Below are 15,000 nucleotides of genomic sequence, written 5' to 3'. Positions count from 1 at the left end.
CACTGAGAGGTAACTCTAGAGTCTGAGCACTTTTTGAGTCTGACAGACAGTTGAAATGGCACAATGACTAGGAACCCTCTCGGCATGCGGAATGGTGTGTGTGTGTGTGTTTGTGTTTTTCTGTGTGGAGGTGTGTATACCAGAGAAAGAGAGAGGTGTGTGTGAGAGAAAGAGAGAGAGAGAGAGAGAGAGAGGGAAATAGAGAGCTGCTCTGTGATGTTTACCGTGCCTAATTTAAGGTACGTCTTTGTTTGGAGGCACTTGAGAGATGTGGCTGTTTAATCAACACCCCCCCCCACACACACACACACACACACACACACACACACACATTATGCCTGTGACCCCCCCCCCCCCCCCCCCCACACTCTCTCACACACACACACACACACACACACACACATTATGCCTGTGACCCCCCCCCCCCCCCCCCACTCTCTCACACACACACACCTCCCTTATGAAAGCTCCGCTCCCTAAGAGCCGGTTAAACTTCAAACACACTGCATGAGAACACATACCAACACACACACTGCAACACTAACTCTATTCAAATGAGATTTCCACTGGAGAGCGTGTGCCGCTCTGCAGGATCAACAAAAGAGTGAAAAACATGAGGGATACTCACTGTGAGTGTGTGTGTGTGTGTGTGTGTGTGTGTGTGTGTGTGTGTTTGTCTGCCTTTCAATGGATGTGTGGGTGGGCATGAATTCTGGGTGACATTTAAAATGTGAAAGTTTGTGCTTACGTTGTATTTTAGTGTGAGGGAGGCTGTTGAGGATTGTGTGTGTATGTGTGTGTGTATGTGTGTGTGTGTGTGTGTGTGTGTGTGTGGTGTGTGTTTATCTAAAATATGTGATGTTTTGTTCTCAGGGCGGAAGAAATTGGCTTGCTGGTCTCAAACCTGGAAAAAGCCAACCAGGTAAGTTTGTGTTTGTGTGTATGTCTGTGTGTGTGTGTGTGTCTATGTGGGTTTACATCTCTCTGCATGTATATGTCTGTATGTAATTGTGTGTGTGTATGTGTGTGTGTGTGTGTGTGTGTGTGTGTGTGTGTGTGTGTGAGTGTGTGATAGAGGGGGGTACTCTGGTCTGTCTCTGATTGAGCTCTTCTCTCGTTAAGATAATCATCCCTGTAATCAAGCCTGTGCTTTAATTAGACCCCCCCACACACCCAGCCCACGCCCCCCTGAACCCCCCCCCCCCCCACCACACCACCCCACCCCCCCACCCCTCAGAAACGATGATTAGGTACCTTCCCAGGGTTGCACTGGGGCAGGCACAGCGGTGGACGGGCGACCGCTGAGTGTGATTCATGCAGGAGGAGAAGAGCACAGGGTTGCAGAGACGAACCGGGAGGAGGAGGAGGGAGGAGGAGGAGGAGAGAGGAGGAGGAGGAGGAGATAGGAGGAGGAGGAGAAGAGGAGGAGGGGGAGGAGGAGGAGGAGGAGGGGAGCTGAGGAGGAGGGGAGGAGGAGAAGAAGAGGAGGAGAGAGGGAGGAGGGGAGGAGGAGAAGAGGAGGGGAGGAGGAGGAGGAGGAGAAGAGGAGGAGAAGAGAGGAGAGGAGGGGAAGGAGAGGGAGATAGAGTTGGGTGTAGGAAAAGAGAGGAAGAGAGAGGAGAGTAGAGGAATGGAGAGGAGATGAGAGAAGAGGAGAGGAGAGGAGAGGACAGGAGGAGGGAGAGAAGAGGAGGGGAGGAGGAGAGGAGAGAGAGGAGAGGGGTAACGTGGGGAAGTGTTGCAGCTGTTTGCCACCTCATCGGCCTGATTGCTTCCTCCGCAGTGATTTCCCCTCTCTTCTGTCTCTTCTGTCTCTCTCTCTGCACTCGTCCGCTCGCTCTGTCTCTCTCTCTCTCTCTCTCTCTCTCTCTGCACTCATCCGCTCGCTCTGTCTCTTCTGTCTCTTCTGTCTCTCTCTCTGCACTCGTCCGCTCGCTCTGTCTCTTCTGTCTCTTCTGTCTTTCTTCACTCGTCCGCTCGCTCTGTTGTTCCCGCGTTGGCGCTGGCTGGTCGGGCACTGGCAGCCCTCAGATAAATGCTCTGAAAATGAATCATTAATTAGGAGCTGGTGTGTGGCGGTGCAGGTAAACAGTTTGGGAAAGAAAAGTGCAGGGAGTCATCTCAGCACAATCACACACACACACACCAGAGAAACAACACACACCTCTCCCTCTTTCTACCTCCCTCCATCTATTTCTCTCTTTCTGCTTCCCTCTCTCCATCTCTTTCTCAGTCCCACTCTCTCTCTCTCCATCTCTTTCTCAGTCCCACTCTCTCTTTCTCTCTCTCTCTCTTTCTCCCTCCATCTATTTCTCTCTTTCTGCTTTTCTCTCTCCATCTCTTTCTCAGCCCACTCTCTCTCTCTCTTTCTCTCTCCATCTCTTTCTCAGTCCCACTCTCTCTCTCTCTCTCTCTCTCTCTCTCTCTCTCTCTCTCGCCATCTCTTTCTCAGCCCCACTCTCTCTCTCTTTCTCTCTCCATCTCTTTCTCAGTCTCTCTCTCTCTCTCTCCATCTTTCTCTCGCTCTCTCTCCATGGCACTCTCTCTCCATCACTCTCTCTCCATCTCTTTCTCTCTGTCACTATCTCTCTCCATCTCTTTCTCTCTGTCACTCTCTCTCTCCATGGCACTCTCTCTCCATCACTCTCTCTCCATCTCTTTCTCTCTGTCTCTCTCTCTCCATGGCGCTCTCTCTCCATCACTTTCTCTCTTCATCACTCACTCTCTACCTCTTTTTCTCTCTCCCACCAGCCGTGCTCTATCGTTTTCCTCTCTGCTTCTTTCCTCCTCTTGCTGGTTTTGAACACCTGTAATCTCACATAACAGTGATTGATGAGCTCTCAGAAGCACAGCTTTAAGAAGTGTGTGTGTGTGTGTGTGTGTGTGTGTGTGTGGTGTGTGTGTGTGTGTGTGTGTGTGTGTGTGTGTCTGTGTGTGTGTGTGTGTGTGTGTGTGTGTGTGTGTGTGTGTGTGTGTGTGTGTGTGTGTGTGTGTGTGTGTGTGTGTGTGTGTCTGTGTCTGTGTGTACACGCACACCTGTTTCCTCGTTTGAGTGCACAAGCATGTTGCTGAGTTAGTCTAACACGCACACCACATACACACATACACACACACATCCAGATACACACAACACAGACACACAAATTGCCTACTTTCTCATTTCAGACTCAGTACGATTTGGTGTGTTTGACAGCTCAGATTTTATAGCTGTGTATAAATCTTGGTTTTTGCTGGCTCGCTTGGAGTATATGACAGATTGAGAGACAAAACCTGGAAGAGTTTGTGTGTGTGTGTGTGTCTGTGTGTCTGTGTGTCTGTCATGTGTCTCCTCTACACTACAAAGAACAGAGATAGCTCAGAGGGAGGTGGAAGGGCTTTGTGTGTGTGTGTGTGTGTGTGTGTGTGTGTGTGTGTATGTGTGTGTGTGTGTGTGTGTGTGTAATGTTTCTCCTCTGTTCCACAGAGAGCAGAGATAGCTCAGAGGGAAGTGGAGAGGTTAAAGGAGCAGCTGACCAACTCTCAGACCACCAGCTGCCCAACACAGGACACCAAGGGAAAGGTACAACACACACACACACACACACACACACACACACACACCATCTCATCATATTGTAGTGTAACCTCTGTCAAGTAGTGGGACTGTCATTGGTGCTGTGCCTGTATGTGTGTGGGTGGTGTGTGTGTGTGCGTGTGTGTGTGTGTGTGTGCGTGTGTCCATCTCTGAGGGCTGTGTGAAGCAGCAGGACTGTCTCGGGGAGCAGTGTAGCCCAGTTCACCTCATTAACCATCTCTAAGGCTGCCTGATTAAACTCATCTACACACACAGGTTTGATGTGGAGATTTAAAAGAGACACTCTTTGCCACTCTTCATCCTTCACCCCTTCATCCTTCTCTTTCCATTCCATCCCTCCTCTCTTCTCCTCCTCCCCTCTCTCGCTTTCTCTCTCTTATTACTCTTACCCTTCTCTTCTCCTCTTCTTCTTCCTCCTTCCTTCCATCTTCCCTTCTCTCTCTCTCTCTCTCTCTCTCTCTCCTCTCTCTCTCTCTCTCGCTGGCTCCCTCAGGAGAGGGGGGAGAAGGATGAGTGTTCTGCGTCCCCGCTGGAGGTGGCTCTCTTTGCTAAGGACAGAGAAATCCTCCGACTGCTGGAGAACGTCCAGAGGCTTCAGTTCACTCTACAGGAAGTCCAGGACGCATCGGCCAATCAGGTCGCAGAGCTGGAGCGCCAGCTGGCCTACAAGACAGAAGCTATAGAGGTAAGTGCACACACACACACACACACACACACACACACACACACACACACACACATACAGACATCCCAACCTGCAAAAAGTCATTTCAGGGAGGTATCACAAAGCCCCCCAACCCCCCCCCCCCCCCCAAAAAAAAAAAAACTTTAGCCTACTTAAATACAGATTAATATGTTCAATTGTTCAATAATGTCTAGTCAGTACACCAAATAAGGAAGGCCTAGATAGAAATTGTAAAAAAATAAAATATGTAGATTTTGGTAGTTTGGTAGTTTGGTCTTTTCATGTAGCCTTGGCAACTAGCCATCTAGTATAGGCCTGAATAATATGCACATAAATTGACACTTGTTAAACTCGCCTGAACATGTCTTTTGCAATCATTTAACCATGCCATGGGCAATGCTAAATTCACTGTTACAAACAATGCAGCGTGCAAGACTAGGCCTATCATTATGTTTTACTCTTATGAGACAATAGCCTACACTTTGAAATGCGTCTTACATTTTCCTTTTTTTGAGGCACTGACTCTGCCATGACGCTCCTGTTCCTTGAACTGATTAATTAAGTTCGGGAGAAAATAGATGAAAGCCCGCCTACACTGAAAACTGATTGGTTGATTTAGCGAAACAGGCCAATCGGGATGCTATCTGTCTTGGATGCGCTCAGGCACACAAGCACCACCAGCTCTCTCTCTCTCCCGTCTTGTGCACGCTACACTCAGATGCACACATGGTCTCGCATGCACGCTCTTGATCGCTCACTATAGATTCCGGGAGATTTTATCTAATTTGCGGTCGTCAGGGAGCCGCTATCAATATGCGGGAGACTCCCGGAACTTCCGGGAGACTTGGGATGTCTGCACATACACACACACACACACATGCACACAGAGAGAGAGAGAGAGAGAGAGAGAGAGAGAGAGAGAGAGAGAGAGAGAGAGAGAAAGAGTGCTACATCTTAATCAAATATTTCCTTTGATCTTATAGTTGATACAGTATGTATGTTTCATGTTCATGTGCCATCACAGATTAGATCAGATCAGATCAGTGTACTGTATATATTTCCACTGCCGTACAATCATCTGTAGGATCTGTGTCTGTGTGTGTGCCTTGTGTTTATATTTTATTATGTGTGTGTCTTGTGTTTATAAACTGTTTGTGTGTTTGTGTGTGTGCCTTGTGTTTATAACATGATTGTGTGTTTGTGTGTGTGTTTCTGTGTCTCTTGTTTATAAACTGTTTGTGTGTTTGTGTGTGTGCCTTGTGATTATAACATGAATGTGTGTTTGTGTGCCATGTGGTTATAACATGATTGTGTGTTTGTGTGTGTGCCATGTGTTTATAACATGACTGTGTGTTTGTGTGTGTGCCTTGTGATTATAAACATGATTGTGTGTTTGTGTGTGTGCCTTGTGTTTATAAACTGATTGTGTGTGTGTGTGTGTGTGTGTGTGTGTGTGTGTGTGTGTGTGTGTGTGTGTGTGTCTTGTGTTTATAAACTCATTGTGTGTGTGTGTGTGTCTTGTGTTTATAACATGATTGTGTGTTTGTGTGTGTAGAGATTAGAAGCCAAGCTGCAGATTCGGAGGGACTACGAAGAGATTAAAACTGAGCTCAGGTAAAGATGCACTGAACTCTACCCTGAAGTTTATGATTTTATTGGAATATTTTGTTTATCATCAAAAAAATGTATATCTGTTTACTTTAATATTTTGTTTTCAAAACACTGTACATAGGACACATCGTCCACAAGATTCACTCAAAATGAATAAACATATTTATTTACCTTGCCCATTTTTTTTCTGACGTGACATTTGCTAGGGACGAAGAGCCACTGTCAATATCATGGTTTAGTCTGCTTTCTTGTTAGCTACCAGCCTTTTTGGCTTAGCACTTTTCTTTTCTGTACATACAAACTAATGGGGAGATTGGAGTATTGACTTTGTTTACCCTGTTGTTCTTGTGATTGTACTGCTTTTTGTTATAACATATAAAGATGTGCCTCTTGATGTGCCAATCTCTTGATTTACTATGCACTTTTGTCTGAACTAAATCTCCTGAGTAACTGTGCTCTTTTGTCTGAAGTAAATCTCCTGAGTAAGTACTCTGTCTTTTCCTGTCCGTCCGCAGCATCCTGAAAGCGATGAAACTGGCATCAGCAAATGGCAGCTTAAACCAGGTGAGACGCCATCCCGGCTCTGGCCGGCTCTGAGTTTCCTGACTGGAGCAGCTGCTATTGAGCAACTGTTAATCATATCGCAGTATTGTTTGCCTTGGCTTTCCAGCCGGGTGGCTGGCAGATCAGTCAGATTCACGAGCGCAACGCAGGGTGGAAACAGTTTTGCAGTTCAGCTCGGAGCTGTCGGAGGCTGCTGTTGCTATCGCTGCGGCGGCTGCAGGAGAGCGCGGCCAATGAGGCAGAGTGGGGGGATGCCTCACTAACCATCAGCCATAAAGTAGATGAGCTCAGCCACCAGCATTGATTAATCTCACTTTAACTGCCTACCTGTGTGTGTGTGTGTGTGTGTGTGTGTGTGTGTGTGTGTGTGTGTGCGTGTGTGTGTGTGCGTATGCCTGTATGCACATGTTTGTGTGCATATGTGTGTGTGTGTGTGTGTGTGTGCATGCATGTCTGTATGTGTGCTTGTGTGTATATGCACGTGTTTGTGTGTATATGTTTGTGTGTGTGTGTGTGTTTGTGTGTGTGTGTGTGTGTGTGTGCGCGTGTGTGCGTATTTTCTGTATGCACATGTTTGTGTGCATATGTGTGTGTGTGTGTGTGTGTGCATGCATGTCTGTATGTGTGCTTGTGTGTATATGCACGTGTGTGTGTGTGTGTGTGTGTGTGTGTGTGTGTGTGTGTGTGTGTGTGTGTGTGTGTGTGTGTGCGCGTGTGTGCGTATTTTCTGTATGCACATGTTTGTGTGCATATGTGTGTGTGTGTGTGTGTGTGTGTGTGTGTGTGTGTGTGTGCATGCATGTCTGTATGTGTGCTTGTGTGTATATGCACGTGTTTGTGTGCATATGTTTGTGTGTGTGTGTGTGTGTGTGTGTGTGTGTGTGTGTGCGCGTGTGTGCGTATTTTCTGTATGCACATGTTTGTGTGCATATGTGTGTGTGTGTGTGTGTGTGTGTGTGTGTGTGTGTGTGTGTGTGCATGCATGTCTGTATGTGTGCTTGTGTGTATATGCACGTGTTTGTGTGCATATGTGTGTGTGTGTGTGTGTGTGTGTGTGTGTGTGTGTACGTGCGTGTTTGTGTTCAAGCGTTACTGTGTTATTTTCCCTTATTGTCTCTCTCATCTCTCCTTTTCCTCTCTCTCGTGTGTGTGTGTGTGTGTGTGTGTGTGTGTGTGTGTGTGTGTGTGTGTGTGTGTGTGTGTGCATGTGTGTGTGTGCGTATGTCTGTATGCACATGTTTGTGTGCATATGTGTCTCTCTCTCTCTCTCTCTCTCTCTCTCTCTCTCTCTCTCTCTCTCTCTCTCTCTCTCTCTCTCTCTCTCTCTCGCTGTGTTTGCTTTATCAGGAGTCTGCTAAGGCTGCAGAAGCACTACTTCTAGACAAAGAGGCCTTCCTGCCCTCTCATAAGTATCTGATGGACAAAGCCAGAGTGTTACACACCAATGGTAGGTTGGAGACAAGCTGAAACATATTACTGTAATAGCAATGTATTAATAATAATATTAATATACTTAATAACATATTACTAACTTTGATATATTAAGAACTTAAGCATATTAATTCCACATGAACTCTGCAAGTTCAGTCTTAGGCTGTGTAATATTGGGAGAGTGTCATTTGAAAGCTTTGTGATGATGTTATAGAGGGGCAACAGTCCAAGCCTGGTTCCTCTTCACCTTATCAAAGTGTCCTTGAGCAAAACATTAAATCCCAAACTGTTCCCGATATGCAGGTTGGCACCTTCGCCACCGGTGTATGTGTGTGTGTGTGTGTGTGTGTGTGTGTGCGTGCGTGCGTGCGTGCGTGTGTGTGTGTGTGTGCGTGCGTGCGTGTGTGCGTGCGTGCGTGTGTGTGTGTGTGCATGTGTGTGTGTGTGTGTCTGTGTGTGTGAAATTGTTGGTGGGCATAAAGTGTGGAGCATAAATTTGGACGAAAACACTCTACAAATGCAGCCCATTTACCATTTATTAATAAGGACGGCCTAGAGCACAGACACAAAAGCACTTTTGGTCTGAATTGCACTCTGTAAAGGTGGACTGAATTGCACTCTGTAAAGGTGGACTGAATTGCACTCCGTAAAGGTTGTTTTGGTCTCTTTGGTTTTCTAGCAGTAGATGAGGACCAATCAGAGGAGTCTGCAAACGACCTGAGCCGGCCCCCCGGGTCTTACTCCTCCCCCCAAAGGCCGCTATTGGGTGACGGCTGCTCCTCCTCCAGCCCGGCCCCGCCCCCCGTGGACGGAAACTCCTCGTCCTCCTCCTCGGCCCACGACCTCTCGCGACCTTTCTCCGTGTCTCCGTTCTCCGGCGAGCAGCTTCTGCAGCGCCAGCTGCTGTCTCCGCTCCTGAAGAAAGATGGCGGCGGTGCCGCCTCCATCGCGCCCACACACACACCCTCACACACACACACACACACACACACACCCCTCATGGCCTTCCCCTCTGCCCTCTACGCCGCTAAAGCCGCCCTCATGTCTGCAGCCAATCAGGCGTCAGCGGGGGCGGGGGCAGGGGCAGGGGCAGGGACGGGTGAGACGGGCATGCCCAGCGACCAATCAGAGAGCGGGGGCTCGAGTGTGGGCGGGAACGAGGATGACCAGCTGGAGACATCAGAGATCGCCTACCAGGTGAAGGAGCAACTTCTGAAGCACAACATTGGGCAGCGCGTGTTCGGACACTACGTGCTGGGCCTGTCGCAGGGGTCGGTCAGCGAGATCCTGGCCCGGCCCAAACCCTGGAGGAAGCTGACCGTCAAGGGCAAGGAGCCCTTCATCAAGATGAAGCACTTCCTGTCTGACGAGCAGAACATCCTGGCGCTGAGGACCATCCAGGTCCGGCAGAGAGGTAAGTGGGCGGTCCGACTGGCCGGCTAAAATCTCTAACATCTCACCAGCCGGATAGTCCGGATGGACCCAAACCCAGTGGGCTGGTGCCGGTGGAGCTCCGGATCCTTTTCATCCGGGGGCTCAGAGGCCCAGTTCAGCTCAACTCTGGCACCAGCTTCCTCTCTCTCTCTTTATCTCTCTCTCTCTCTCTCTTTCTCTCTCTTCCTCTCTCTCTCTCCCGTGTTTGTTGTGATTCTTTCAACTTTGTTTTCTCGGCTTGGTTCTGCGTCTTTGAACGCCGTGCCGCTCGAACGCGAAAGCCTCTCCACACACACACACGCAAACACACACACACGGCAGCCTCTCCACACATGCCAACTTCTCAAAGGCTGCCATTGATCTAGCAGTCAAATGGCAAAGCCTTGGAACTGTTTTCTGATCAAGCAGCCCACTCACCTCACCCCTCCTCTCTCTCTCTCTCTCTCTCTCTCTCTCTCTCTCTCTCTCTCTGTCTCTCTCTCTCTCTTCTTCTCTATCTCCTTGTCTCCTCTCTCTCTCCTCTCTCACTCTCTCCTTCCCTTCCTATCTCTATCTGTCTCTCCTTCTCTTCATCTCTCTCTCTCTCTCTCTCTCTCCTTGGCAGGGAGTATCACTCCTCGTATCCGAACTCCTGAAACTGGGTCAGACGAGGCCATCAAGAACATTCTAGAACAGGCCAAGAAGGAGATCCAGTCTCAAAGAGGAGGTGGGTGTGCCTGTGTGTGTGTGTGTGTGTGTGTTTGTGTACATGTGTGTGTGCATGTGTTTGTGAGTGTGTGTGCGTCTGTGTGTGCGTCTGTGTGTGTGTGTCAGCACCTTCTGTCCGGTGCCCATGCTGAGAGTATCCCTGCTCTGAGACGGCTGTTTCTCTCCCTGTGTGCTGAGAGCATGCTGTATCTGCTTTGTGATGATGGGAGGCTAATCGCTAACGTCTGTGGGTTATGCTGAGCAGTAATTACTCGGCATCTCTGCTCATTAATTCATTCATGATGAATCACTTCATTTAAAAAGCCTATCAGAAAACTGGATTTTGAAATTCAGTTAATTGCTGTGAATCCTTCTTTTTTAAGGAAGGTACGTATGCAGTGTCAGACCCTGGAGTGTTGGTAAAGGTCTGTGAACCCCTGTTTTTCATGCACATGTGTATATAAGTGTATGTTGTTTATCTGAACAATATTGGGACTACTGCTAGCACTTGCAGTCATATAGGTTTTGTCAAACCTGAAATGTGGTGGGCATGTAGCCCCACTTGGTAGATAAGGAATATTATCTTTTGGTCCGTCCTGCTTTTGTCTGTTGTTGCCGTCTTAGTGAAGTACAGGTCTGTGTGTGTGTCTGTGTGTGTATGTTTATATCTCTATGTTGTATGTGTGTGTGTGTAGATAGATAGATACTTTATTGATCCCCAAGGGGAAATTCAAGGTCTCAGTAGCATACAGACATCACAAACAACATGCACTAACAGCAGAAAAAGTAATAAAAGTATGTAATATAAAAACACAACTATATACTAAATACAAATTATACTAAATAACACTAAATCTAAATCAAGTCTAAAACAGTATCAACATAGTGTGCTTAGGGGTGATTAAGCTTGAGGCGCTTGCAATGACTGAGGCAGGGACTGAGCCTGTGATTCTCTGTGCATAGTAAGGTAAGGTAAGGTGCTCTGTGAGAGTGAGTGTCATGGTGATGGTGGTGTCATGGTGTATGTATGTGTATGTATGTGTGTGTGTATGTATGTATTTGTGTTTGTCCATGATTGATATCTTATCGATTGGTGTCTGTGTGTGTGTGTGTGTGTGTGTGTGTGTATCTGCAGGTGACGGTAAGCTGACCGGTGGCTCGTCCGGCCGCAGCAGTGGTGGCGGTGGCAGTAGCGGCGGCTCTGACGAGACCATCAAGGGCATCCTGGAGCAGGCGCGGCGCGAGATGCAGGCACAGCAGCAGGCACTGCTGGAGATGGAGGCCTGCGGACGCACCTCCTCCTCCTCCTCCTCCTCCTCCGCTGCGGAGCGACTTGGACTGGGCCTCCAGGACGCCGCCAAGGCCCTGCAGGGCCCGGGGCCCGCCTACGTGAAGCAGGAGGAGGGTGGCATGGTGCCCGTGTGCGTGGGCGCCGGCGGCATCGGCTGCCCGCAGACGCCGCTGAGCGTGCTGTCACCCGCCGCCTTCGTGCAGAACATCATCCGCAAGGTCAAGTCGGAGATCGGCGAGGCCGGGACGTACTTCGACCAGCACTGGTCAGCCGAGCGCGGAGGAGGAGGAGGAGGTGGCGGCGGAGGAGGAGGAGTGGTGGGGATCATGGGGGCCATCTCGCGACCTTTCACCTCCGCGTCACCCGCCGTGTCCTCCTCCTCGTCCTCTGGCCACGCCCCCGTGCCCCGCCCTTGGCCTCGCTCGGAGAACGGCGAAGGCCCGCCCACAGGCGACGACACGTCCGGAGCGGAGGAGGAAGTGGGGGGAGGAGGAGTCCAGGTGGGGGCGGGGCCGCCAGGGGGCCGTCCCGTGGAGGTGAAGGTGGAGCCGGAGGCGTCAGCGGGCGGCGGCGGCGAGGGCTCGTGTCCGAGCCGCGTGCCGTACTACCCGGCGTACATCCCGCGCACCCTCAAGCCCACGGTCCCACCACTCACCCCCGAGCAGTACGAGATGTACATGTACCGCGAGGTGGACACCATCGAGCTCACGCGACAGGTCAAGGAGAAGCTGGCCAAGAACGGCATCTGCCAGCGCATCTTCGGAGAGAAGGTGAGACAGCCAGGTCCTCCAAAGAGAACTCTTAAGAGGAGCTGGTTCACCCCTACCAGTGGGATGGAGACAGCAGACCTTCTGAGGTCTTCAAGGAGACTTTGGGGGCATCTTTAAAATCATGCCCCTAGAGTGTAGCACTGTAGCTGCCCCATGTTCATGCCCCCAGAGTGTAGCACTGTAGCTGCCACATGTTCATGCCCCCAGAGTGTAGTACTGTAGCTGCCACATGTTCATGCCCCCAGAGTGTAGTACTGTAGCTGCCTGGCTTCTCTAACTGTTGGTTGCAGTAACTCGCGCTAGGTAGCAGCGATTTTTTGTTTTGTACCAACAGTACTCGGTGACCTCGAGAAACAGAGATCTATGTGAACATGTCCTTAAAGGGAGAACAACACGACCATTTTAGTGAGGTTAGGTACCATATTTCTAGTGTCAGATAAAGTGGATCCAGGGTGGATCCAGGTTCTGAAATGGAATGTACGTGAAACTAGTCACTGCTGTGAGATTTATATTACAGTGTTCTACCTTTCATTGTTTTCCGTCAGAATCATTACATTTTACATTACATACTATTACATTTGGCTGACACATTTTTTAGCCAAAGCAACTAACAACATGATAAACCGTCTAAGCTTTTTAAAGCAATTCTCTCAACAATTCTAGGACTATTTCTAGGACTATTTGCTAGGACTGCATCAGTGAGTGCAGTATTTAAACAGTCAAGTGTCAGTTCTAGTCCGGTCAAACGGTCAAATTGAACATTTTAGAAATATTTGCGATGCATCATTCAGTAGTGGAGCCGGAGATAAAAGGTAGCCATCTCAACAATCAGTTGTCTTGTAACTAATAAGCCAGAGCGTTTACGGCTCTGTTATAAGCATCAGTTGTCTTGTAACTTATAAGCTATGCTTTGCCACCCTCTAGTGGCGATGAGTAGAGTGACAGGTAAACCTCTTGTTATTCCACCACCAACAGTTGAAGTGTGAGTTCCTATTTGCATTATGTTTGATGCACCAATGCATGCCAAAGCTCATTACATTAACCCTGTTAATGAATACTGAAATAAGACAAATGACTTTCATTTTGAGTGCGCTGGAGCTATTTGCCTGTGCCAACACTTTGCATGCAAATGGTTGTTATTACTTGGTGTTTTAGCACAGTCATTCTGTGTAGCAATCCCTAATCTCTGTGGAAGGGACATGTGGTGATGAGACGCTTTAGCGTGTTTGAAACTAAATGAATAATCTCTTTCTCTTGTGCAGGATGGTTGTCTACAGAACTACCTACTCAAAAACATATAATACTGGTACATATATATTTCCTCTCTCTGCCTCCCCTCCTTTTCTCTCTCTCTCTCTCTCTCTCTCTCTCTCTCTCTCTCTCTCTCTCTCTCTCTCTCTCTCTCTCTCTCTCTCTCCCTCCCTCCCTGCCTCTCTCTGTGTCCAGGTCCTGGGTCTGTCTCAGGGTAGTGTGAGTGACATGCTGTCCCGTCCCAAGCCGTGGAGTAAGCTGACCCAGAAGGGTCGCGAGCCCTTCATCCGCATGCAGCTGTGGCTGCTGGACCAGCTGGGACAGGGCCTGAGTCAGCTGCCCAACCACACCAACACACAGGGTAGGCACACACACACATACACACACACACACACACACACACACACACACACATACACACACACATACACATACAAACACATACTGTACAAACGCACACACACACACACACACAGTCATGCATAAACGCATATACACACACACATAAATACGTGCACAAACACATATTGTACATACTACAGTACATACTACTACATACTGTACATACTGCACGCACATACACGCACTCTCACACACACACACAAATAAATACACACGCACACACGCACACACGCACGCACACACACACACACACACACACACACACACACACACACACACACACACACACACACACACACACACACACACACACTGTATATTCATGTATATGGCCACTTTACATAAACACATTTCAGTACACACAAACATAAAATTACCTCCGCATACAGTATGCAGTAACGCACAAACATCATTACCAGCCACTACAGCCACTACCTATCTTAGATATGAGCAAAGGAACTAATGGTGCGTTTACAGAATGCTGTCGCCACTGTATGTCTGTTTCCATAATCAAATAGCTCCATGAAGCACTCTGGATGAATTGTTCCAGTCAGCTGATAGGGCAGCTTTAGTGTTTGCTTTTCTAGCCACCGCTTCTCATGCAAAGGAGAGGAGGCTTTATTATGCTTCCTGCTCAACGGAGACTGGGGGCCGCCAATGGTGCTCAGACCTACAGTACTGGGCTCCTCAGGGAATCTGTACTCAGACCTGCCTGCTGAGGTCCTCAGGGAATCTGTACTCAGACCTGCCTGCTGAGGTCCTCAGGGAATCTGTACTCAGACCTGCCTGCTGAGGTCCTCAGGGAATCTGTACTCAGACCTGCCTGCTGAGGTCCTCAGAGACTCTATGCTCAGACCTGCTGGTCTCCTCAGGATTCTATGCTCAAATCTGCTGAGGTCCTCAAGACATCCTGGGGTCCTCAGGGGATCTGTACTCAGACTTGCTGGGCTCCTCAGGGTTCTATGCTCAAATCTGCTGAGGTCCTCAGACTCTGTACTCAGACCTGCTGGTCTCCTCAGGGTTCTATGCTCAAATCTGCTGAGGTCCTCAAGGACTCTGTACTCAGACATGCTGGGATTCTCAGGGACTTAGTGCTCAGACCAGCTGGGGTCCTTAGGGACTCTGTACCAGTTGAACAGGATCATTGATGACTTATTACTGATTGATGTCAAATTGCACATTCCCAAAGCGCATTATAAAACCATTCTCTTCTCTACAGAAGCCTACTTGCAGTCAATATCTATGTGCAGACCAAAAATTTACAACCACGGCAATTTTGCAAACAAAGCAAGACTTATTT

The 15,000-nt window shown here is 48.8% G+C and overlaps 2 protein-coding genes across 3 annotated transcripts in view; both read left to right on the top strand.

Annotated features, from left to right (window-relative positions):
• Window positions 1-15,000, top strand: part of LOC121714956 (tripartite motif-containing protein 16-like) — a 964,796-nt gene that overhangs the window by 126,212 nt on the left and 823,584 nt on the right. The gene's annotated exons all lie outside the window — the stretch shown is intronic.
• Window positions 1-15,000, top strand: part of cux2b (cut-like homeobox 2b) — a 36,721-nt gene that overhangs the window by 13,600 nt on the left and 8,121 nt on the right. The window contains 11 exon segments of the mRNA XM_042101513.1: window positions 874-922; window positions 3,464-3,559; window positions 4,068-4,259; window positions 5,815-5,873; window positions 6,386-6,434; window positions 7,782-7,881; window positions 8,545-9,279; window positions 9,904-10,005; window positions 10,370-10,411; window positions 11,122-12,047; window positions 13,494-13,659. Coding sequence (XP_041957447.1) covers window positions 874-922; window positions 3,464-3,559; window positions 4,068-4,259; window positions 5,815-5,873; window positions 6,386-6,434; window positions 7,782-7,881; window positions 8,545-9,279; window positions 9,904-10,005; window positions 10,370-10,411; window positions 11,122-12,047; window positions 13,494-13,659 — 2,516 coding nt within the window.

The sequence above is a fragment of the Alosa sapidissima genome, chromosome 8 (assembly GCF_018492685.1).
Source record: "Alosa sapidissima isolate fAloSap1 chromosome 8, fAloSap1.pri, whole genome shotgun sequence".
Classification (NCBI taxonomy): Eukaryota; Metazoa; Chordata; class Actinopteri; order Clupeiformes; family Clupeidae; genus Alosa; species Alosa sapidissima.
This window is presented reverse-complemented; position numbering and strand designations above follow the sequence as displayed.